General features: G+C 39.9%; 2 protein-coding genes across 5 annotated transcripts in view; one reads left to right on the plus strand and one right to left on the minus strand.

The window, feature by feature from the left end:
* Positions 1 to 376: 376 nt before the first annotated feature.
* LOC122720951 lies at positions 377 to 5,843 on the plus strand. The gene is made up of 5 exons (XM_043948090.1): positions 377 to 523; positions 2,000 to 2,379; positions 3,264 to 3,665; positions 4,014 to 4,391; positions 5,344 to 5,843. Exons 1-5 carry the CDS (start codon positions 377 to 379, stop codon positions 5,840 to 5,842), a joined length of 1,806 nt encoding a protein of 601 aa, XP_043804025.1. The 3' UTR covers position 5,843.
* An 884-nt stretch (positions 5,844 to 6,727) lies between these two features.
* LOC122720869 (cadherin-23) overlaps positions 6,728 to 26,634 on the minus strand; it is a 74,191-nt gene continuing 54,284 nt past the window's right edge. For 2 of the 4 annotated variants that reach the window (XM_043947911.1, XM_043947914.1), the window contains exons 2-13: positions 15,620 to 15,923; positions 14,920 to 15,191; positions 14,430 to 14,594; positions 12,451 to 13,131; positions 11,833 to 12,357; positions 11,357 to 11,709; positions 11,043 to 11,257; positions 10,409 to 10,968; positions 10,009 to 10,317; positions 9,621 to 9,915; positions 7,905 to 9,549; positions 6,728 to 7,762 (exon numbers count right to left, since the gene is read on the minus strand). In XM_043947911.1, the coding sequence (XP_043803846.1) occupies positions 7,552 to 7,762; positions 7,905 to 9,549; positions 9,621 to 9,915; positions 10,009 to 10,317; positions 10,409 to 10,968; positions 11,043 to 11,257; positions 11,357 to 11,709; positions 11,833 to 12,357; positions 12,451 to 13,131; positions 14,430 to 14,594; positions 14,920 to 15,191; positions 15,620 to 15,923 (5,535 nt within the window). In that variant the 3' untranslated portion in view covers positions 6,728 to 7,551. Of the gene's footprint in view, positions 7,763 to 7,904; positions 9,550 to 9,620; positions 9,916 to 10,008; positions 10,318 to 10,408; positions 10,969 to 11,042; positions 11,258 to 11,356; positions 11,710 to 11,832; positions 12,358 to 12,450; positions 13,132 to 14,429; positions 14,595 to 14,919; positions 15,192 to 15,619; positions 15,924 to 21,838; positions 21,851 to 22,607; positions 22,829 to 26,634 lie in introns of those variants that run through there. The other 2 variants (XM_043947912.1, XM_043947913.1) reach the window with 2 other exon arrangements.

Consider the following 26,634-nt stretch of genomic DNA (forward strand, 5'->3'; position numbering starts at 1 on the left):
AGCCCATAACTTATCTCCTACTACCATAACGAGCCTCCCCCACGTACAAAGAAATTTTCTACATTCGTGATGGAATCCAACCAGTGAAAACTCCGTTGCGAGAAATGAATGCTCGTTAGTTGTATATGGAGCTTGGAAAGAATAGTCTCGTGGCCTTGCAACGTAGAATTTGTAAAATCGATTACCGTCCAGTCACGATTCAAATTTTATTATCGATCGTAATAGAATATATGTAATTTTTATATAATTATACCGTATCGGCAAATAAACATCACAGTCTCGTGACGAAGAATTGACTTAAGTGTCGTTAAAATTGATTTCGAAAAATATTATGTGAATAATCAAAGAGGATAAGAATCGACAGATTTAAAAGGACATGCTTGAAACCGGGCGTAGAACCGTAATCAATACGTCTCAGCTTGGACTTTATTCCGATAACGGTGATCGATATCGTAGAAATCGATACAATTCCATTACCAGGAAATTCGTGATTGGAGTTATGGTAGTGGTGGTAGTGGTGTTAGTAAGTAATTCAAATGTTATATTAAATTATATTACGATACTAATCAGAAATTAAAACTCACCCTTCACCTTTTTGAGTCGTCAAGATGGATAATTCATGCAATTGCGAAATACGTCATCGATTAATAACGTAATATTTAAGAGAACATATATATATATATATACTTCACATTGCTGCATCTTCTAACAGAAAAGGTTGCAAAGATAAATTTATTAAAACAGAAAAATCGTAGAAAAGAGTCGTAACTCTGCACACATTTGCCGAGTCAAACATTTGCACACTGCTCACCTAAATATCTCTTATCTTATGTCCTCGTTTCAAAGAGGACCATCTTTCATCTTTTCCTGCGAAATACTCACGAAAAATCCATGCATATTGCCGCTCTATCCATCAAGTTCAATGACTCGGCCCCCATGATCGACGAGCATTACGTATCGATCGTTAACAAGCGCATTATGTTCCACCGTGTTAAAAAACATTATATTGCACGTACGATAAATTTTTAACGAGCATTATACAAACAAGACACTTCCGTAACTAACCGTTTAAAATATTCATAATGGAAGAATCGTGGCGAAGAGAATACAATTTTCTAATTGGTAGAAAGTTAATTTTCAAGGATATTTAATTCTGAGATTTGTTGAATCGATTCTACAACAACGATTATTAATTAAAGAAGGAAAAGAAAAGAGGAAAGTGGTACTAAACGTTCGCGTTTTACAGTGACAAACGTTCCTTTCAAAAGTAAAGTTCTTTTTTTTTTTTTCTTTTTTTATCGCTCGGCGCCTTAATGAGGCGCCATTGTGAAGAACAATGGGCGCAATTACAATCTCGCGGATTTTCTCCCATGATTAATGCAACAAGCATGGTAGCGCCACGGTTAAAAATCAACAATTTCACCGAGAAGGATCTCGTTTGTGGATTCGCATGCATGACGGGCCAAGCGTCGCAAACCAGATTTCTGCGTGATTCACATATAGGGCGTTAACTGTGTTTTGACACGAATTAGTTTGGAGGAATGGAATCTGGTTTGATGCTTAACGAATGAACGAGAACGATGGAGAAAATGTGATGGTCGTTCGGAGATTGATATCAAATAGCTATCTTCGGTTCGATTTAGAAAGAAAACGATACTTTCTGTAAATATATTTCACGATTGAACGAATTTGATTAATTTAATCGAAACAGCCTACTTTTTAAAATTATATACCTTTTTTGAATTATAGGTACGATGTAATTTCTTCTAATGTGTAATAAAATTCCAATTTCAAAATAATGAAACATTATTTCTTATGATTCAGATTTTAATCTTAGAGTTAGTTCAATTCATATTAATGGATGGAATATCTTAGAAAATGTTTTTTTCCTTTTTCTTTGTTTTACTTTATCTTATATATATATTTTTTTAAATTATGAATTTTTAATCGTAAATTAAATATAAATTAAATTCGAGAAATCATACTTTTTCTGTTTTAGATTGGAATATTTTTGTACGATTTCGCGTCCGCGTCATCGGTGAACAATAAACTGAATCAGGAATCAAAGCACATGTACATCTTGCAAAATGCGCTTAAGAAACCGTCGAACTTAACAAAAAAATTATACAACTCCACTGTTTCGCCAGAAGTGAATAGAACTAGCTCCATTTACATTCAAGATCGCTCAGACAATGAGAGCTATGAGAATCTGTTTCCTTACGAGGGGGCGGCCGATCAGAATGTGGCCGATCCCGAGTTTAAGTCGCAGAACCTGAATAACTTCAAACTGAGGAAAAGAGTGCTGAAATCGGTGGACGGGGCGGCAGAGGGGAAACAGTTGTTCGACAATCACGCGATTGTTTATCGTGTGAAGCAAAGGTAGAATGTTGCCCCCTTTTATTTCAGATTGAAATCAAAAACTTGGGCATATTTTATATAAAGAGGGCAAAGATAAAATCGTATCGACAAATTACGGGAGAAAATTTATTACATATAAATCATTTTTAATTATTTTAGAGAAATATTTCCATTCAAATAATACACGGACGATTTATGCGACTACCTTTCTTGTAACACGACAAAATAAAAAATTCGATATGGTTTCTCGAGTCGTAAAAAAAATGTCATAAAGAGTATGATTTATATAGCGGCTTATTTCAATCTTCGGCAACGAGAAAATTTTTATGTACGAGATAAGCACGGTAAAAGGATATTATGCATTTAATACGACTGTTACATAACGGCTGTTGCAAAATCCATTACTGCTTTTGAGTGTTAAATTAATTATATTCGTCACATTTTTTTTTTTCACGATACAAAAGTTAATAAATTCCCTCTGAGGAACTCGCACACATTTCTGACTCGTGTTCCACGTGTAAATTTACATTAACTGATTATCTTCAGCTCCATTGTACCAGATGTGTACGCGTTTGCAGCCTATAATAAATCACCGTTTCAATCGTTAATCGTCGAGAAACACTTTCTACTCTTCGACAACATCTCTTTCGCCTCGAATATCGCTCTATTATCGTCATCCGATATTCAAACGAATCTCGATCCAACCAGAAAAATTTTAAATTCTATTCTCTCACACGTCCTTATCCCCGTTTATTAAATTACAAGAAAATTGAAAATAAATTTCAATTTCATTTCGTTGAATCACAAATTCTTTGTTTAACATAAAGAAAATTTCTTATTTAAATTAATAACTTGTACTGTGCGTGATGAACGTGTGTTTAAAATTATATATATATTATAAACAGGCACAAATATCCTCCAGCCTCGAGCGAGGATGAAAGTTCAGAGGAGAGTCGACCGACTCCTTTTCACTGGGAGTTGAAGACACCGCAGCCGACCGCCTTCAAACGTCAAAGATATCCTCAGTTGTCCCAATACAGATACCCGTACGCGTCCAGGAACATTCAAGACATCATAAAGTATCTGACGAACGACGCCGACCTGCCGAATAGGGGCATCAAGTTTGCAGGAGTGTACGTGAATCCGAAGAAATACGATTTGTTCCCCTCTGGGGTTGGGGAGATGATGTCCAACAGCGATAGATCGGAAGAAGATGAAAGTTCTTATCCTTCGAACGAGGATCCGTTTTATCAATATAAACCGAGACATCCCACGGACGTGAATCTGTTGGCCACGTCTAATGTCAGGTTTGTAGACGAGCAAAGTGTTTGATTAATTCGATGGAGCATAGAAAATTGATCATGCAAATTGATTTGCTTTGACCAGCTTTCCCAAGTAACTGGTGATAATTAAAATTCTCGAAAAAGATACTATGAATCTTTCGAAATCTTTTGATTCAATTGGCCTCTCTTTTTTTGGAATCTATATATTTTTGCTTTGGCAAAGAAATATAGGTATTTAAATAATTGTATGGAATGTACAATTATCGTCGTTGGACATCGACTTGACAAATTTTCCTCTTACAATTAGAGATTAATCGAAGGGTATGAGAATAAAAGTAGAAGCAAAATGATCACTGAATCGAACTTTTCCAGATTTTCGCCAACGGGTCTTCATAAGTACAATTACGAGTATGGACGTCCTATGAATTACTACAAACCGACATCCATGGAATCTCTATACGAGAATCCAATTTCTTATTCCAATAATTATTCCAAGAAACGTAAACCGCAACCGTTCAGCGTCATGTTGGATATTTACCCGATCACCGACATCGTGGAGAATCAAAACAAGAAAGGGAACAGGCCGAGACAGGTGCCAGTGGAGGATTACGAGGTGAGAAGACCGATTCAGTACAACAGGGGGCCGAAATTTTATTCTCCGCCCCCGCAGGCCTTGAGTGACGAGGAGGAAAGGCAACAAATGGTATTCCATTTGAATCTGTATCCAAGAAAGAAGAACAAGATGACCAGGTAAGTTTCGATACTTATCCTCACAGAAATATCCAAATTATATAAAATTCTATTTCGATGAAATTGCAAAACGTTTTATCCTCCATCCAGTGAAATTAGAATCGTGGTCAAATAAATATCCATGGAAAAATAATAATTACAAAATAGGTTGAAGTATGTTGAGGTAAACACTCTCATGATCGAACATAATAAATAAAATTTCCGTGTATCTCAAGTATCTCCAAGCAATGCCTCCTCTTGCAAATTTTTCCACCCACGTTCCTCTGCACCTGATTGCATCCTCCTCTTTCCAATTACGTAAGGATCTCGCTTTCGCGAGTGAGTGACTTGATAGATTTATTCGCGATCGATGAAACGTGGTTTCCCTTATATCAACCGGTGGATCGTGGAATCGTTAAAATGCGCGTTCCACACGTAATATTATAGCTGGAGGATGTACAATGAAGATCGGTAAACTCGCGCCCGATACTTTCACCGAACACGCGCGATGTCGGATAAAGGTGAAAAAACCGAGCGAAAAACATGGTTCGATGGCTGGTTAAGGAAGGCCACCGTGAAATGTCATCGGTTAAATTTTAGGGGTACGAACGCGGGGAGGGAGAGAGGGATCGAGGGACGAAAATGGCTAGTCGTAAATTCTCTCGATCGATCCTGTTCCAAGTCATTACCTTGGATGATGACGCGCTTTATTGACCGCGAATAAGGAAGTATCGAGTAATTTGTTTACCAGAATTCGATATATTATCGAAACGAATTCCTGTTCGAGCGAAATTTTTATCTTTTTCTTTCTTCTTGCTACTTTATTTTGGATATAATAAACCGTTGGAGAGATAAATTAATTATCTTTTATTTATTTATATATCGTAAAATTCCTAAACTTCTGTTTTCTGCATTTAATTTAAATTTTTGAAAGTTATTTTCGAATGAAGATAATTTTCACTTTTGATTCCAGATACGATATTATTCATAGATCGGAATCGATGGCGCCGGAAGAACGGCAACAATTCGTGGATAAAGTATGGTCGCCATTGGAAACGATAGCTAAGCATTTGGCAGTGGAACAATCGAAATTCGTGGACGATAAAGACACAAATTTTGCCGCTACCCGATACCAAGAAACGGTTCTCGACGACAAGGATGAGGTTAAAAAGTTTCGTCAAATCAACGATTCCGCCGAATCGAGTGACAATCCGGGAGAAACTAGCACGATTAAATCTAAGCTTCCCTCCAATCACAAATCTAACATCGAGGAGGATTACGCGAGCACCGAGAAATACGAGGTTGATGCTCAAAAAATTGTAGCAACCACCATTGAGAATGAATGCGACGATTGTAGTGGCACTACTGTGATTTCGAAAGAGACGAATAGCAACGAGACTGAAAGTATCGACCAATTAAAAGACATCGATACTATTGAGGGATTTACAAAATTCAGTGATAGCATTTCTTAAATTTTTGTGTTTTTCAAAAATTTTATACCAATGTTTGATAAAAATCGTATCGTATTAAAAAATGGAAAAAATTTTAAATCGATCTTAAGATTACGATCGTACAAATAATTCGAAGAGAAAAATATTTCATTTTCGAAAAAAAAAATAAAAAAATAAAAAAAATAAAAAAAATAACGAAGAAAGATCAATCTACGAGGCTATCCTCCTAATAAAAAATTGTTACAACCGTTGAAAATCACGCGAAGAATTCATTAATGCCTTCCCTCAAAATATATTATAATTTCTAATTCCATCTTCTCGCGTAGATTATTGATGTTGTCTGAACTGGACGGTCATCAATCTCCTCGCGGGTTTCTTCGTATTTTCCATTAGATCAAATTATCTACATAGCTCCACCTCGCCTTGACATTTTCGTCGAGGGCGTTCGAGAGGGCTCTCAAGATCTTGGTTGGTGCAATCGTACGTAAGATATTCGTCGAACGCGATTGCCTCATAGGCCACGAGACGGTGGACGGTCTACAAAATTGGTATTCGTCGGTATACGTGCCTTCTAATAGAGGAAAGGAACACAAGACGTACCTTCGTTCCTATATTTCGTCACGACTGTCGAAATTGAAGAGCAAGAAGAAATTTCTCTCAAATATTTCAAACGTTTGATTTAAAATCGAAGATCTTTGGGAAGAAAGATTATTTTTGTAAAAATTTTTCGAAAACTTTCGAAGAAAGTACGAGTAATTCATTTTAAAGGTCCAACGTGAGTCAGAACGTGAACGTTCGGTCACGATTTCCATAAATGTCAATGCATTCGAATAACGTATATAAGAAATAAGACCAGATGTTTTTTTCTTTTTTTTTTTTTCTTCTTCTTCTTTGTTTTATGAACATAATTCAAATGTACAATGTTTTTTTGTTTTATTTCCTTATCCTTAAATACTGAATATATATATTACAACAGCGTAAGTTTTATGCGACAATGTCGCGTATGTCGCTTGTGAGTTTCAGATTCGTGTACAATCTAAGAAATATACAATTCACGCAGTTAGTTAGTTAGTATCGCACACTTCATACGTGTCCTATTTATTTTGGCACGAACTTCTCGATCTTACGTTATAGCACCATTCGTCGACTCTTCGTCGTTCGTACGATCGTCGTAACAATCACGATGACACCGTGTGAAACAACTATATAATACAATCCCTCGATTCTGTTTCGAAAATATTCCCTCGTTCATCAACGAAGAAAATTGCACCGTTGTTGAAACATCTTTCATTGCGTTCATTTGATACTAAGGAAATTCATCGATTTCGATGGCAATTTGTAAAAAAAAAAAAAAAAAATATCGCAATCGCAATTCTTCCATTTCAAATACAATAATTCGAAGCCAACGATTAATAAGCTACGATTAATCACTTGTACTTTGATTCGTTATATTTTTTCTTTTTTTTTTTTTTTTTTTTATCGAGAAAATTTCCTACTACATCATCCACCTTAATTTTCATCTCGATATCACACATATCGACTACTTTTCTTTCGATAATATTTTTACAACGAATATGGCATATTCTCTCTCTTTAAGTAATATCGCAGGGCTTAAAATATCTCCGAGCTGAAGAAGCGTTTTTTTTTTTTTCTTTTTTTTATAGAAACCTTGGTTCAGTCAGTGATCTACATTTTTCTCTCCTATAATGTCAGAGTTCAAGCACTCGAGTTTACGTCCTGGAGCCGAGTGTGCTCGGATGATAGAGCGTGGTGTCCGCGCCCCACTCGTAAGGACCTTCGTGCGGCCCAAGGGAAACCATGGTACTGGGTCCGAGGGTGGTGTGCGACGCTGCACTGACCATTCCAGGGCCGGAAGAGACGTAGCTCAGTGGTGGCCGTGGCTGATCGCGCAAACGGGCGTGTTTCACCTGTCGTTTGTACCTTGAACGAACATAAGGGGAAACGTTATAATTATACTCAAATCTAGAAAGAGAAGATGGACGGAAGCCTTTTCTTTTTCATGGAAAGAAGCGAGATTTATTATGAAAAGAAAAATGGAAAAGATTACGAAATGTATACTTACTTAGCGTGCATGCAACAAAGCGTACAACTGGAGATAATCGCGGCAACGCCAACGAGGACAGCGATGGCCAGCACCCACATCTGCGTCATCGAGGCGTCGGCCCTTGCCACCAGAGGGGCACAGTGTTGCACCTTCTCCACGTGATAAGTTCTGTAAACTCTCTTCAACTCCTCGTTTTTGGGATCGGTGAGAAGGGCCTTCATCTCGTCCAAATCGTACGCCTCCTTTCCAACCATTTGGAAACAGGAACTGGTCGAGGAGAAGTCCAGCGAGTTGTCCTCCTTCGAATAAAACTGGGTGTCGTAAACGTTGACGCTGATCGGTAAGGAGAGAGCCTGTTGCACCGATTTCTCGAACTCCTCCAACGTCTTCCTGACCTCGACCGGTGGCCTCGAGAACACGAACTTCAACATGTCCCTGTCACGCAACAAAAATATCCTCAGAGTGATGTTCGTCTCCCTGGCCGGAGTCACTGAATTGTTGGCTGACACGATGATCTCCATGTAACCGTCCGCGTAACTCGACATGGATCCCGTTGTTCTCAGTTCACCGGTTTGAGAGTTCAGGGACAGGTGAGAGGGGATCTTTCGTTTCGACATGGACGGGTCAACGAGAGACGTGAAAGAAGCTTTGCCCATGCTGTAGTTAATCGGAAGAGCATCGGAATCGGCGTCGAAAGCTTCCAGAGTGATCAGGCTCGTGTCTATCGGCACGTTGAGGCGAACGCCCAACGTGACGTTCTCCTTTTTGAACATCGGCCTGTTGTCGTCGATGTCCAGAACTTTGACGAGGACCTGCCTCTCGGAGGGATCTTGTCGGTTGTAAGGTTTCGGAACGATGTCGCCCCTGTTCGCCGAGTAAGGGAAACACTTGACGGTGAGCAGATGGTGGTCGGCCCTCTCTCGATCGAGCCGCCCGTTCGATCTTATCACCGCCGAATTGTTCTCGAGCCTCTCCACGACGAAGAGGCTGGCTTCGTTCCCGTAAACGATCGCGTAATCGATCATTCCATTTTCCCCGATGTCCTCGTCGATGGCCTCGATCACGCCTACCCTCGCCCCGATCGGCGTTTCCTCGAGCACGGCGAGCTCAACGGGAGGGCTGTCCAGGTTCCGTTTGAAATGAGGCTTGTGGTCGTCGATATCGTTCACGATCACTTGCAACACCCTGGTCGCCTGTTGGGGAGGATTTCCCAGATCCTGAGCGACCAGTATCAACGTGTAACTGTCCTTCGTTTCCCTGTCCAACAATTTCCTGGTCGTGATCAGACCGGTCTCGCTGTTTATCCTGAACGCGCTCGCGTCTTTCCCGAAATTTCCATCCTCCAAAAATTTGAAGGTGATCTTCCCGTTCGGCAAGTTTGGATCGTCCGGGTCCGAAGCGACCACTTGAAACACAGGGCTGCCAATTGTCGAGTTCTCCGATATGTAAGCCACTTCTTCGAGAGTGGGTCTGATGAACAGTGGGACGCCATCGTTGCTTACCACGTCCCCGATGTAAAGAGTGAGAATCACGTCCGAGTACAATTCCGGCTCTCCTCCGTCCTCGCCCCTGATACGCATTATGTACGGCTCCGTTCTACCCTTCCCTGTCAACGCTCGAGCCGAGTAAATCTCCCCGGTTGTATGATTTATTTCGAACAATCCTAGAATTTAATAAATAATAATTGATATCGGGGCAAAGTAAAATGTGAAGGTAAATTGGTCAATTGCTCACCGCTCGCTTCACCCTCGTCGATGATCTCGTAGTTGATCACTCCGCCTTTGTCTTCGTCTGGATCAGTGGCGGTGATGTTCACGACACTGACCCCGGACGGGGCATTCTCGGGGATCACAGCCGTATATGTTTCCTGTTCGAACGTGGGCGCGTTATCATTCACGTCTAGAACGTCAACTGTGACCAAAGCTCTGGTACTTCTTTGCTCCGCACCGCCTTGAGGCATATCCGAGGCTACCACGTAGAAACGGAGAACCGATTGTTTCTCTCTGTCGAGGGTCGTGTTGGTTGCGATCTAAAGATTTATAACCGAATTTGATAATTTATTTGTATATATATATATATACATATGTTTAGAGCGATCGTTTAAATTATTTTAAATTTAAACCTGGATGTTCCCGGTTATTGGCTCCACCTCGAACATGTTAGCATTCTCTCCGATCAAGGAGTATCTCACTTCGCCGTATCCTCTTCTAACTTCCTGCTCCGTGTTTGAACTATCCATGTCCGTGGCCTTGACGTTTAACACGATCTTGGAAGGTTTCTCCGATTCCAGTACCGAAATTTTGTAATCCTTTTGGGCGAACACAGGATTGTTGTCGTTCGTGTCCTGCACTTCGACGATAACGTTGGCTTCCGACATTTTTCGCGTTATCTCGTAGTCTCTTGCCAGTGCTCGTACTTTAAATTGAATGAACTGAAAAAAAAAGATGATAAGAAAAAAAAAAAGGAAAACGCTCAAGCATTTTTCCTCTCAATTTACAATGTAAATTTATTTACAGATTTACCTTTTGATTCAGAGCCTCGTAATCCAATCTCTTGCTCAAAACCACGTTCCCACTCTGGACACCTACGTTAACGTATCCCTCGTCGTCGTCTTCCCTCACCAACTCGAATCTCTGCACGGGATATCCGGTGGTGGGCTCCCTCGCAGACAACATCAGCAAAGTGGTTCCAAGGGGTTGCTCTTCGGGCACGGAAATCCTGATGGTCGGGTTATTGGGCGACCATCCAGGATTGGTGAAGGTTGGATTGTCATCGCTGTAAGCTTGAATGTATATCGTCACCTCGACCCTCGTGATCTGCCTCTCTTTATCGACCACGGCGTTCAGATCTTGCACTTGGACAGTGAGGATGACCACCGCGGCAACTTGATAATCCAACACCCGATTTACAGTTATTAAACCCGTGGTGGAGTTTATTCGAAAAGCAGTCTTGTAATCGTAAGGGGCTGTATTCTTGAGAGCCACGCCAGTCTTGTCCACGGCCCTTATAGGCTCCACTATGGAATACTCCAAGTAAGCGTCCGAGTCTGGATCTGTTGCCGCTACCTTCAATACAGGCTCGCCTGTGAAGAGTTGAGACGAGGTTTATATATTTTTTTTCTTTTTTTTTTTTCCTCGATTAAATCGTTAAATTTACCTATCGCCGCTCTTTCGGACACGTAAACGAGATACGTCGACTCGTTGAACGTTGGCGGTTTGTTGTTCACGTCTATCATGTTCACGGTGACGGTGGTCGTCGCGGTTTCTCTGACGGGTGTGCCCGAATCTATGGCGTAAACTATCACTTCGTATTTTTCTCCACCGCTTTCCAGATCCAAACGGGCGTCCGGCGAGACCGTGATAACTCCAGAACTGTGCGAACGAGCAATATTTATTTTTATTTTATTCACTTATCCTTCCTCCTTCTTTTTTTCTTCTTTTGCAAAAGTGAAAATTACGAGTGGAAATTACCTGGAATCTATAACAAAATTATCCTTAGCGCCGGAAGCGATGTGGTACTGTAACAAGCTGTCTCTCCCGTCAGGGTCGTTCGCCACGACTCTAATGACTTCCGTTCCGGGCGAGGCGTTCTCCAGCAACCTTGCTCGATAAGTGCTGGGTCCTGGTAAATTAGATTTGTAATTTCCACGGAAGATGGGTTTCTGGTTTCCAGGTACCCCCACTCTCACCGACAGTCTCGTTTCGGAGAATAATGGCGGCGTTCCAGCATCCGTAGCTCGAATCGCCAGCTCGTAGATCCCTCTCTCCGTGTCGTCCGAACGCACTGCTTTCGCCATTGTTACTTCTCCAGTCTCGTGATTTATCTGCAAAAATTTATCGTTAATTTCAATCCCTTTCCGAAGGAAAGAAGAATATTATTTATTTCGATCTCTCTGAGGGAAACTTTTCTTTTTAAGTTTCTTAATATTCATTTCCCCGCGACACACCTTGAAAACATCGTTGGTCATACTGTTATGGGAGCTTATGGAGTACGTCACTTTTCCATTTCCTTGTGTCGGCCCATCAGCGTCCGTCGCCCTGACGAACATCTGTGGATCGAAACTCGTCGCCCCTTCTCGAACCGTTCTCGTGTACTCCTTCTGCTCGAACGTAGGTTTGTTATCGTTAACGTCCTCCAATTCTATCAATATATTCACCGCCGAGACTCTTCCGCCCCCGTCTTTCGCCTCCATCGTCAACGAATACGATTTCTGAGCTTCGTAGTCCAACGCCTTGGACACCGAGATCCCCCCAGTTTTTGGATTCGTAGCGAATTTATCAGCGCCGAAACCGCGCAACGTATACGTCAACTCGCCAAACGAGCCGCTGTCGTAATCTCTCGCGAACACGTCCCCGAATCGTGTCCCTATCCCTGCGTCCTCAGGCAGAGATAATTTGTACACCGATTGGGAGAACTCTGGGCTGTGGTCGTTCGCGTCCTTCAATCTCACGTGAACCTTGCTCGAAGCCACCTAAAATTCGTTTTCGAATTCGGAATTCACTTCGATCTCAACCAATTACTTGTTAATTTAAAATAAGACGCAATGTTTATTGTAAATTCGTACCACTTCGTTGGCAACCAGTGCAACAACCTCGAACTCGAGCTGCCTCCTCGCGGTATCTTCCACGTCGTAATCAAGCACGCTGACATTTTTCGCTTTGACCACAACCGGTACTCGACCCTGAGCCTCCTCGGGGCCGACGACGAAAGCTCTGCTTATCCCCGGATAATCCGGATCGTCTCTGAGGGCCAACGTGTATTTCGCGTTCTCCCCGACGTCGCCGTCGCTCACTATCATGTTCAAGCCTGGCAAAGGCGTGTCCTTGCCGATGTCCTCCGAAATTGTGATATTGAAATACTTTTGGTTGAAAACGGGCATCAGATCGTCCACGTCGGTGACAACGATCGTCACTATAGACGTGGCGGTGTCGGCCGGGATCTCGTTATTGATCAATTCCGTGGCCTTCACCTGGAACGTGTAGATACCGCCATTTTGCAGGATTCTAGGATCCTCCCGGTCGAGGGAGACGTTCGTGGTGACGAGTTTGCCCACTGTCGCGTCACCCTCCCTCGACACGTCGAGATCGAAATGGCCAGAGTCCTCGTCTTCCAACGTCAATAGCAGGCTCCTTGGCTCACCCGTGTCACCGTCCCGTGCTCTCACCGTAAGGATCGTGTGACCGGCAGGCGTGTTCTCCGGAAGTGCCGCGCTGTACGGCGCGTTCAGGAACACGGGTGGCTGATCCTGAAAACAATTTATTTATCAAGAACATATTTATTCATTGTATAAAATCTTTAACGTGCGTTTATTTAAAGGAAGAATTTTATTTTATTTTTTATTCATTTTTGAGAGAGATCATTCCTCTCAAATCCTCGAGTTATTCTCAAATGCATTTATAATTCGAAAGTTTCCCGATTATTAATATTTAGTATCTAAAACACGAATTAAAAATTATCGTTAAAACATCTACTGAAAATAATTTATTTATCAAGAAGATATTTATTCGTTTGTTGTGTAGAATCTTTAACGTGCTTAAAGGAAGAATTTTATTTAAGTCTCCTCGATGGAATTTGCTTTGGGCGCGAATTAAAAATAATTATCGCTTTTGAGAGAGATCTTTCCTCTCAAATCCTCGGGTTATCCTCAAGTGCATTTATAACTCGAAAGTTTTCCGATTATTAATATTTACTATCTAAAACACGAATTAAAAATTATCGTTAAAACATTTACTGAAAATAATTTATTTATCAAGAAGATATTTATTCGTTTGTTGTGTAGAATCTTTAACGTGCTTAAAGGAAGAATTTTATTTAAGTCTCCTCGATGGAATTTGCTTTGGGCGCGAATTAAAAATAATTATCGCTTTTGAGAGAGATCTTTCCTCTCAAATCCTCGGGTTATCCTCAAGTGCATTTATAATTCGAAAGTTTTCCGATTATTAATATTTACTATCTAAAACACGAATTAAAAATTATCGTTAAAACATCTACTGAAAATAATTTATTTATCAAGAAGATATTTATCGTTTGTTGTGTAGAATCTTTAACGTGCTTAAAGGAAGAATTTTATTTAAGTCTCCTCGATGGAATTTGCTTTGGGCGCGAATTAAAAATAATTATCGCTTTTGAGAGAGATCTTTCCTCTCAAACGTATCCTCAGGCTATCCTCAGATGCATTTATAATCCGAAAGTTTCCCGATTATTAATATTTATTATCTAAAACACGAATTAAAAATTATTATTAAAACATATCTACTGTGAACGATTTTTTTTTAATCGCAATTTCCATGAAATAATTAAATCGATGGCATATTTAAAGAACGATCAAACGCGTAAGAACGAAGGGAAACATTTACCGGTTCCGGTGAAAGTTATTTTGTGAAAACAACGCGTACAAGGATAATCAGATGCTTCCACGAAGAGAGTGACCGGGTAACGGCCCGCCCGTTCCCGGTTACATTATCGCGAAATAATCTTGCAAACAAATACGGAATGATCGCGCCGGGTGTACAGTTATGCACATCCTTGGCGAGGCCTACTTACCTGAACATCGAGAACGTCCACGGCTACTGTCGCTCTGGCTTGTAACCTTCTCGAGACGTCGCTGGCACCGTCTATGGCCAGAAGATTGATCAAATAGGAATTTCTCCTTTCGTAATCGAGAGACTTGGCTAGGCTGATTTGCACGTCGTATTTTCCCTCTGCCAACTGATAAAATGACTTATAATTATATGACTTATAATTATAAGGGCAACGAAACCTACTAAATTTAACTTCTATGTGTATAATATTTAAAGTGTCTAAAATAAGAATACTAAATGATTTTGAAATATCTTTTCTTTTTTCATCATCGATCTTACTACATTTTTCCTCGAGGAACGATTCGAAAAATTCAAGGAACAATAGAAAATACGAATAATTGAGAATAACCAGATCGAGAGAGTGTGACGAAGGAAGCGTACAAGAACTTGGAGGATAATTATGAGTACAACTGAATTTCTAAGTTATACCTCTTGTTGCAAGACTTATATACCTTTTCTGTGGAAACGTTGAAGACATCGCAAACGTCGTCGTCCCGGGACGCGGACACGCATTCCACGTGAACATCAGCGTTCACGCCACCATCGCGATCCGTGATCGTGATCGTGCCAGGAGGAACTAGGAGGCCACCCACGTGCGCACTTTCCGGTACCCTCGCCGCATAAGGTCTGCCGTGATATACCGGTGGATTATCGTTCTCGTCCAGCACTGCTATCTCCCTTCGAAGGGACACGGTGTTGGGCTCTGATCCCGCGATCCCTTCGTCTAATAAAACATGATTTTTTAACAATCCCTCCGCGCATCGAGTTTTTAAATTATCATTTCCTTGATTTGGAATACAATGCATCACGTGTGAAAAAGTATTGAAAAAAAATTGCGAAAAACTACTATCTTTTCTACAAATCTAAAAAATCTTCGTGTAAAAATGTATACAATAATTTATAGAAATATATAAAAGTAGATTTTCTTATTTTTACCATCTCACATGTTGATATTAAATATAAATCGATCGAAATTGATTGAAATTAATTGAAAAATGTCAAAGTTACAATACAAAGATTTGTAACAACCAGGTCGTTAGCATTCGTGTCGTACTCGAATCTAATGCTCTACATATCGTCAATTATCCATTGACGATATTATTCCATCGTAACGGGACATCGATAAAAAGGTGTACATGTATATATAGTTACCCGTTATGCTGATGATGACTTCGATCAAGTCCTGGCTCTCCCTGTCTAACGCCTTTCTCAGAACAACGACACCGCTGTCCCGATTCACGGTGAAGTATTCACCGCTGATCGAGTAGTGCAGCTTCGAGCCTTCCGGATCCTCTCCTTTCAGAGTGTAAACAGGGGCACCGGGTGGAGTGCCCTCCGACACAGCCAACCTGGCCATGTCTCCACCTTGCACGAAGTGCGGTGCCCTGTTGATCACTTGACCCCATGACGAAGACCACGTGGAAAGTGCGAGCAATAGAATTGTCCACATCGTCACCTAGACCGATAATTGTTCCTCTGTTTCTTTTTTTTTATTTTTTTTATTGCTATTATTAAATAAATGAGAATAAAAGTTTTCTAACTTGTTCTTTAGGAGGAGTAAAATTAACAGAGGTAGAATTTCTGTTTCTCGATTTGACAGTGAGGACACGAATTAGAATGAAGAAGAGTTCAATTACGTTCATTGGAGAGATTCTTTAACGATGAGATGTTTGTTCGTGAATACATTGTGTTACATCCTTCGTTATATGATTTAATTAGCGATTAATTAGTAATTATAATAACCGTTCATTGATATACAAAGGCTATCATTAACATTAATGGTTTCATGTTACGATTCGTCGTCGTAATTGATTGTTAATTATGTAGGAAAATTAATTAATCGTTGAGAAGAGAATTAGAAAGTGTATTCAAAGATGAAAATGTTTAACGAGAACGATTCTAGATCGAAGGCGGAACTTTCATTAAGACGAATTGGAACAAGAAGTTTTACGTATAAAAGTTTTGCACTCTCTCTTGCGTGACAAGCGAACGCTTCCTATATCGTGGTTCCGTCACGAATCCGTTCACTTCCGGTCATCGTAACCGATGTATCGTGAACAATAATTATACATCGCTTTAAATGCGTGCGAATAATACGAAATAATTAATTTTTATTAATTCAATACAAATTTCTTTATATACTCCCTTAGTAATTCAATAGTTAAATAATGTTTCAATATAATAACAAATATACATACACGAATACATTTCCTTTCGGAAAACTGGAAATATTTTTACAAAAATCCAAGAGAAGGAATACACGAAAAGTATTTTATCTTCGAAGTAAAAAACATCTATATATTTCCATGCATCGCGAAGCCATTCACTTTCCATCTCTCCGCCGATTAATTACCCACCAGTTATATCTCTAAAAAAAGAAAGAAACCTGTTAAGCTAAACCATAATCTACCACAACAGACGTCTGAAATAATAATCGTCCACGCGATTATTCTGTTTCCTCGTGCATACATACGTTGTCGGGATCAACGATCGGGGGCTCGTTGGAAAAATGTGCAAGAAGAAAAGACGAGTGGGCAGGAGAGAGGAAACGGTTAAACGCCGCGGAGGATGGAGGGCCGATCTATCGAAGCCACCGTTTCCATGCTTTCTATCGAAGCATGTTTCCACCCATGTAAAACGCGGATTATTATCGACTCTCTCTCTCTCTCTCTCTCTCTCGAGGCTTCGCCGTTTCGAGAAAAATACGGTTGAGGCGAACCACTATGGCGGTGCAACCACCGACCACTTTACGCTGACTGAATGACTAGAAGCGGGTATGACTCGGGCCGGTGAAAAGCCGTTAGAAATCAGATTCCATTTCAGGAGTTCGCGGAACTCTTGTTGCACCACGATCCGTAAATTGAATCGTCCGCTTCTCTCCAACATTTGTCTAGAACGCTCCTCGTTGGTTATAGAAATATGGAGCAGAAACTGGAGCGTTGGTTTGGATTCGATTGTTTCAGAATTTCGAAGATTTCGAAGAAGATTATTTTTATAAGTAGAATCGTTGAAAAATGGATATATAATAATAATAATAATAATAATAATAATAATAATAATGAATACTTTTGAAAATTTGAAACTCCAACGAACGAATAAGTGTTCTTTTTTTTGTTTCTAGATAAATTATTTTCCTTTATTATTTATAGAAGGAGAATATTTTAAAAATATAGAAAAATAGGGGAAGAAATGTGTCGATAATAATTATAATAAAAGTTACAGAATCCGCAAGAAGATTTCGAATTTCGAAGAAAGGAAATGACCTGGATCTATTGAAGTGCGAGATGAGATAATCGATCGAATTTTTTTACCAATGTAAACGGGAAATAATATTTCAAGATCGCGAAATTTCACGGGCCAATGAGTAGCGCGTATTAGGGTTAGCGCGGCCTGTTACGATCTCTACGCTGTTATAACTTTCTAGTAGAGCCTCCAGATTCCGAACAAAAGTCTTGCACAACGGCATCTGGGATAAACGCAGTACGCGTTTCCAAGTTATTCTATCTCCGTCATAACTCTCACTTGGTAGACGATAGCTCGTGCAGAATCGAAACCATTTGATCAACTTCCTTTCGATTATAAATATATTCCTTTCGAAATATATTTGCACCGTGTTGTTATCGATAAATTTAATTGTTAATTACGTAGATTAGGGATTAGAAATCTGAAATCGGGAAAAATCATCTTAATTTTTAATTTTAATTTTCTGATAAAATTAAAAAAATATATTTCTATAATGTAATACGATAAAGAACGATAAATAAATCATATTACTTTCTACGTATTTTCTACGCTTTAATTTAATGATAATAAAAAACTTTTAATAAACTTGGCAGACTGCGTGTAGCAGCATATTAATTTCCTTACGAGGAACGTAATAAATTTACTAGAAACTTGATCCACGATTGAATACATCTACTAAGAAAAAAATCGGACAAAACGTTGTGAGTAATATCAAAGTTTCCATAATGTTCCCAAGGATTCACGCATGGGCAACGAAACATTCAAGAAAGTCTACGTAATCCGTTTAAATAGAATCCGCAATAACAAGCCGACCCGTCCTATGTTTCAGCATACGATTTCTATTGCAACGCGTGCATCGAGGAAAAGCACGAAGCGTTAAAATCCAGGATGTACCCGCTATATATCCAATGCGCTTTGGACGCTCGACCAAAGAAACTGCAATAGCAATTTAATCAGACGCCAATACTTAAATTGTATAGAACGATACAGATTGGATCGAACGGTTAAATTGGATTCGATTTTAACCAGCAAAAAATTCGCGGATCGATATTTCATCGTGAATAATATCGTAAAATAGAGCGTGAAATATCACGTAGAAATAATTATGAAGGGACATATCGTGGACTGAACAATTTTCTTTGTCGGAAACGAGATATTTAAGATTTGTGGAACGAAGAAATTAAGTCGAAATTTTAAGAAATTCAAATTTTTTCATTCATAAATCTTGTGACAATTTTTTCATTGCTAATTGAACATAGAACGAAGAAACTATTCTTAATTTATAATTTTTCTTAGAACAAGTTTTATTTTATAAATTTCCTTATGTCGTATATTTTTCTTACTCGTAAAAGGAACGACAAAATCTGGTCGACGACAAGAGATGTAATGATGACATAAAATTATTCAAATAGAATATATATCGCCTCCATGCTCTATTTAATAATGGTGATCCTATTACACGTGATGTTAAACCAAGTCGAGTTCGTTGTCTTGTATTTATTATGAATTTACTCGATGGTAATTGCCGCGATGCATGCAATTTGCTGTTTAAAGTTTAACTGGTCGTATATTTCGGTATATGGGTCATGAGTGATTCAAAACACGTTTATAATAACAAGATGAAAGCATTCTGTGCGGCCCAATTTCGAAATAAACGTGGTCGTTACGTTTCATCAATTTGAAACGACGAAATTGATCCATTTGTTAATGATGATGGAACGAAAAATATTGATTCGCTGTTTTTGCAAACGGTATACGATGCATACTAATTCGAAATAAAATATATTCCTTCGATATTATTCTTTATTTGACTAATTTATTATTTCATGATTTATCAAATATCACCAAATATTAACGATATTAATTTATGATCGTTATAGTTATGATATTATTTTTCAATGATCTTATATTTAAATAGAAATGATAATTATACTCGATCGACATTTAAAACAATAAAACGAAACTGGATTCAACATTTCCAGAGAAAATTGCAATTGCTTTTAAATGTTAAAAATCGCATAAACTACAGTTCGTTACTCTTCGATGATTTAAAAAATCGATCTGTAAATCCATTTTCAATAATATTACAAGATTATTTTCTTAAGGGAGCTATCTTATCTTTCATTCTTTGCATTTTATCTGCTTTTATTTATAGCATTGAAAAAAAAAAAGAAACGATTACTCTCTTTGTCGATAAGCTCCTTCGTTGCTTCGTAATTTTTCATAAACTATTAGCTCATCGATGCCTAAACATAGTAATGTAATCAATAAAACGCTGAATAACAACATTAAATCGAGTTCAATTTCACGGGCTACGTTGTGATAAAGAAGCAAACCGGTTTCATCATCGGCAAAATATATTTCACAATTTATTTCGCGTTACGATGCCTCTCTCACAGGAATTAATTTCTGTGCTATCTGATGGAGAGCTTTCCTTCTCGCGTTTATTCGCTTCCGCGAATAATAAACGTCGAGAGAAAATTTGTAATCTTGTTTGTAATCTCCTCTGGCAAATTTTTACAAATATATACGATAAAATGTGTCACGGTATTATTAATTGTTTAATACACGAGAGAAATTTATTTACTTTAGTTCAATAAAACATTTTTCATATTAAGCAGGAATAATAAATTGTATTAAAAATTAAAAAATTACTTGTGGGAAGAAAATAATCTTTCCGCAAACTTAACCCATATTCTTCTACCAAATATTTGAAACATCTTGCTCTGACAAGCAAACGTCTGACACGCTTGATACCTGATACGAGACAAAATCTGAAAATTACCAAAGTCCACAATCCGATTCACACGTTAAGAAAACCCGTTCACGCGCGCGCCTCTTACATCAAAATTTCTCAGAGAGTGGATTCCATGGGTGAATAAATTACCTAGATTCGTTCGTTGACCCAGATGCGGTCGGAAACCGCGTGCCAAGCACGAGCGATTCGTAATCGCTTCTCGATTACCCGGCAACGTGACGATTTCGAAATCGCCTTCACCTTATGAAATTTCGCGGCTCGTCATCGAGATATCGGTCAACGACTTTGGATAGAATTCTACATACGAGGCAACTTGTATCAAAAATTGCTACACATTTTAATTTATCTTTTTCTTTTTCTGTACGCTGTCTTCTTTTAGTATGTACTCTTCTCGATTCCTCCCTCTGAGGATAAAACATACGAAAATTCAACGTACATTCGACTCGATACTTGGCGAGATATTACAATTTATCGCTGCTAATATCTTTCTCCGACACTGCGTGTCCATACCCGATTTTCTCTTGGACAGCGCGAAAAGCAAACGAGTACGAGCGGCTAACTGTTCCGCGGTACAAGAGCCGACGTCCTAGACTCGTTAATCGTTCGAGAAAGGAGCGAAGAGGAGCGGAGCAGGGCGGAAAAGCGAGAGGAAGAGAGGAGAGGCAGCCGGTGAGAGGAAGAAAAAAAAACCGTTATGGAAGGCCCCCCTTCCACCGCGTTCCCCGCCATTACGTTACGCGGCTGGAATCCTGACACTGTGTGACCAGGTGATGCCAGGATGAATGACTAAGAAAACTATCCATCCTGCCACGCGCTTCATTCTACCTTCGTCCTCCGCATTTTTCGTCGGCGGAGAACGAATCAACGTGTGGACGGATCGTGTTTTTCTTTCTCTTTTTCTTTTTCTTTTTTTTTCCCTTCGAAGAAACGATTACAAGAATTCTTCTTGGAGAAACGTATCGTTGGAGAATTCTGTTAACATCCGTTGCCTTCCCAGACTTTTTGCACGTAGTACGGTACGGTGTTTACGATAAAGTCAACCGTTTCGATCTTGGATAAATGAGTGGACGGTCAGTTCGCTCAGAAGAGAAATGTACGCAATATTTTGTATTTAGCGGAGCTATATACGGATTTTGTAATTCGAAAGTAAGATCGATAGGTTTGGGATTAATACGAAGGTATAATTTGTGGTGTGACTCGATATTACTACGGAGAGATAAGGAGTTATAACTGGGAGATCGAGAAGAGTGTTTGTAAGAGTATAAAAGAAGAGGGATATTTAGAGGCAGAGAAATATTGATATTTGAGAGGGGATACGATAAGAATTCCCGAGTGCCTTAATATTCGCAATTCGAGAGAAAATTACCGACCGATTAATTTTTAGATTCGTGTGGATACGTTCCAAGCTTTTCCTGCTCCACGAACTTGACACCGGTTCCTTGAAACCACGACTTCGACTAGTGCACTCGCCGGTCAGACTGGTTTCCCTGGAACCGGCGAAAACGATGACGAGAGAGTTCGGCATAGTTTGTCAGTGCGTTATTATAATACCTCTTCGAGTCACGTAAAACCTTTAAAATCCAATAATCTCCAACGAATATTCGGTTTTTTGGAGACGAAACCGATCAATCTTATCCCACGATCCTACGATCTCCTCTCGTGAATCTTTCGCGAATTTCGACGTTTCGGGATTCGACAAACAAACGTCTTAAACTCACGGTATAAAAGTCAAGGAAATACCACCAAGTCTCTCGAGTCTCGCGTACTGTAATTGCACTAGTTGGCCTTTACCTCACCAAAGATTTATATTTAACATCACACAGTTCAAAATCGAATGGTTTTGCGAAATTCGATTCGAGCTTCAAGATTCTATTTAAATAACAGTAGCACGTGAACAAGAAAACAAATCTATCTACGTACCAATGACTCGAGTCTCTTTCGGCCTTGCCCACTACTCGCTCTATTCGCATCGTTAACAACTTTCGACCGATCGTCCTTTCGCATATAACAGAAACTACAGAAACAATGATTAAATTAAATATTCTTTGAAACACGTTTTCACGTTTGAAACATGAAACATCACAACGCGAGCAACGGTCACAAAAGACGAGAATATTGCCGTCCGCGCAAGGACCTTACCTCATAAAGTCGGTCCAAGATCCTTCTTCCTCGCAGCACCGTATCAACTCATCGTCACACCACGTGTTATTTCGTTTACCATAATCGAATCGAAACACGAAACGAGAAAAATAAAATGTTTCAATGGACGACACGTACACCGTACCTCATGACGCATCGACGCGCGACAGTCTGTCTCCAACACGAGTTCGTAATCCCTTTATCCGCCCGGTTTCATGAGTCGTGGCCGTTTCGAAAAAGAACCGATGTCTGCCAGCCAATGGACAGGTCTACACTGCATCCTAAGGAGGTATGCGGCCTCTGCTATGGGAGTGGAAGGAATGGAGAGAGAGAGAGAGAGAGAAACGGCTCGGCCTAAGGAGAGACTACAGTCCGTGCCCGGTAACTGGGAAGCGAAAGGGGGGCGAAACCTTTTTGATTCTTTTGTGCCTCGACGTGCCAGGTGAGTCTCTTTCGTGGTTCCATCATGGCCGGGATTTGTGCGTCAAGGATCTGGAAGGGACATTTTCTTGGTGACATTTCTTTTTTTTTTTTTTTTTTTTCTTTCCTTTTAATATTTACGAGTAATATTTTTGCGGGAAAATTTATAACGCTTATTTACGGTACTACTAGTGGAATCGAATTATATGGTATATTTAATTTTTCGAGATATTGTGAAAAAGTAAAAATGCGGAGATACTTCTATCGTAGTGGAAAAATCAGTTTGAAACTTTTCTTCCTTCGCTAAAATTTTTAAAATTCTCTTCTAAGAGAAAGAAGTGAAAGCCTCGCGTCTGTTAGAAAATTCTTCGTTCTTGAGTATTCATTTTCTTTTTTTAAAAAAGTAAAAAAAACTTTTAAAACGAGCTTCGAAATGGGTTCATCAACGTTTCTTTTCGCAATAGTCGTTTCTTCAAAGGGATCTACTAAAAACTTAAGTCGCGTTTAATACGCCTGCTTTTTTCTTTCCCCCCCATACAGATTATTAGAAAGTTCAAATGATAGAATGGAGAAACATCGTGCCTGTGTAAAACATGGTAATCATTCTGCAATTCTCCGTGTCCCGCAATGATGCTCGTTCTCAAAGCTATCGTTGCCTCGTTCTCGTCACCCTACCCACTTTTCGAGACGCGCGCAACCGATCTCTACGTGATTCTCATAAAGAAAAAGCCACGTAAGGCCCAAGAACTCAATGACTACGTGTCACCGCGAATCATCTTCACAGTGTATCAATCTTGGGCTTTCCTTCCAATTACCAACGTTCCCTTGCCTACCAACGCGTACACCGACATTCGAATATTCATTATTCAGAAAATTATATCGAATTGATAAAAATATCAATCTCGAGTTTCGAAAGTGAGTTTATACGCGTTGCAAGATGCGTCGCGAGCACTCCGTCAAGATTGAATATTAATTTCACCGAGAATTTGTGACCTGAAATCACACACGCAAAAAAGAAGAAGAATATTAATTACGTTCCATAAATATTTTTTACCAGAGCCAAACAAAAAATTGAACCAAGATATCACAGAATAAGAATCGTAGAAATTACCACAATCCGCATTATCTTATTCCGTTCATTGGCAAAGGAAAAAGGCTTGACATTCGTTTTACCATTTCTACTAAATACACACGCATACGCGCATCTGGGAGAAACATCCTGCCGGAAGTGGAAGACGACACAGTTACGGAAGCCAGGGGAGTCGCATGCTTCCACGTAGAGAGGCTTCTATGCCTCTATCCCGAGGGGGAAAAAGAGGACCGATAATAACCGCGTAACCGGCAATTGCACGCGAGCAATTTATCGCCGTTTCGCGGCCAACGTCTCTCGTGCTACGTGCACTCCCCTCCCGATCGATAAGGGCAAGACCGGTGAAACGAGGAAGACACGCGTTCCTGGAAGATTTCAGCCTCCGCGTGAGATAATGAGCCGCTCGAGCGCTCCACCACTCCAGTGATAAAGGAAATGGAAGCGGAGTGTAATTGCGCCAAGATAAGTGGTTGTGGTGATTTCTTTCTCTTTTTCCTTTCTTCTTTTTGATAAGAAAGTGTATAAATTTCCTATTACTGGGAAAATGTTGTTGTCGGAAGTTGTTTGTCGGCTGGGAACGTCGAACCTCCCGGTCGAGAACTAGAGGAATCGAAGAAAAAGTATTTAAAATTATTATTATAACTTTTATATATATAGATTTTATAGATTCTAAACTTTGTTGACTTTTGATTTAAATTTTTACTAAATACTAAATTCCTTTTTAAATTTCTTTCCAACATCTCACAATTCAACGGTATATATTTTTCACTACAAACGTGAACGCGTTACCGCGCGTGCATTACTTGCATACACGGTTCACGCTCGTAATCAGGCGACACTGCTCGACAGACAGTGTTTACAGACACCGTCTCTCCGTGTGTACACGTTTACACTGTTCGGGAAAAAGGAAACAGGTCTCGCTCGGCATCAGATACATGCATCTTGCACGTGTCTACACACTGTGCAAACAGTGTGTAGAACGCTCGAAACGTGCACACGTGCGCGCGCGACAAGCGTGACCGCGCGCGGCGCCGAGCGCGTTCGCGCCCTCCTCGTTCCGTCTCGCGGCTTTCTCATCGAGCCGGTTCAAAAGGTCCTGTCCAGGATACAGAGGCGAGCACGCAAGAAGCGTAGGCTACAAGGGAGCTCGAATGCCGCCAGGCCACCCTGTAGTCTCCAGAACTTTTTATTTCTCTCTCTTTCTTTCTCTCTTTGTCTCTCTCTGTTTCCTTTGTCACCGATGGTGGGGCAGACAAGAGCAGAAGGTACGGAACGGAGAAAGTAGAGAGGAAAGAGCTTGATGTTGATTATAAAGAAATTGATTTTATTATTAATATAATAAATTTTTTAAGTTCGACATTAAGTTCGACACTCAAAGACGTAACGACTCAAGAGACTCGTTTTCCCTTTTAGAATTTTTAGAAAAAAATCTAAGAGAATGTAGAAAGAATAATTTTTTAATAAATTATTGAATTTCCATAATAGAATTGATTAAAAAGAAAACACCGATAGGTGAATACCGGTGGAAAATTTAATATGGAATCATAAAGCTCTCCACGCCGATACAAATCGCTCCAGTTTAACAGCTTCACACGTTTTCAACCGTGCACAGAGCAGAAAATAGAAGGACTCGTGCAAAGGTCGTGCAAACAGGATAGCGAGAAGAAGGCCAAGGAAGGAGGAGTGAGAGAGAGAGAAGGAGAGAGGGGAAGGGGGGAGTTCGAGGTAGCTAAAGAAGGACGTTGCTGGAAAGACGAGAAGGGGGACGTGTACAGTTACCAAAGGCCGCGTCGAGCAGCACCACCTCTTACGATAAAGTATCGACTTTGAAAAGTCGGACAGAGATCGTTTCCCTCTTTTAGTGGAATCGGTTGATCGCTTCCGGCTAAGTTTCGGACGAAAGTCGAACATTCGTGGGAATGAGCGGATGATTCTTGGAAAAAGAAACACGGATGATTCTTTATCGCCGATTTTTATCCCTGAACTGTACGAAACGATCGTCCGAAGACGCTGTAACCGAAGGTCGAGACATTCTCATACTTTTACTAGTTGAGCCTGTGTATTGGAAACTGCCAAGATATGCATACTGTTGTATTCGTGTTTTTTGATGATAAAACGTGTGATAAAATGGAAGAATAAACGTAAAAATTTTGACATAGTCAAAGAAAATTTAAATAGTCGAGTATAAGTGGAAAGTTTTTTTTAAAAAGAAAATAAATTGCGAATGAAGAGATATCTGAAGAAAATTTCGAGAAAAACGTGAATGACTTTTAACAAAGGGATATTTTGAGCCCACGCTGAATTAACCTTTAATTGCATCATCTTTATTGTTGTAATGCATCGGCATCACGTGTAACACAACAGAAGAATCACGCAATCGTTCAATAGACAACTGTATATTCGTAAGAGAGCCGTGGGATAAAGCGGTTTGCTTGCACAAAGATCTTCTCTCTTTCTTTTCAGTCAGAGGTTCGTTACAGGTCTGGGAAAACTCCCGTGAACTATATGAAACATGGG

Source organism: Apis laboriosa, unplaced genomic scaffold (assembly GCF_014066325.1).
Source record: "Apis laboriosa isolate Shangri-la unplaced genomic scaffold, ASM1406632v1 scaffold13_cov153, whole genome shotgun sequence".
NCBI lineage: Eukaryota > Metazoa > Arthropoda > Insecta > Hymenoptera > Apidae > Apis > Apis laboriosa.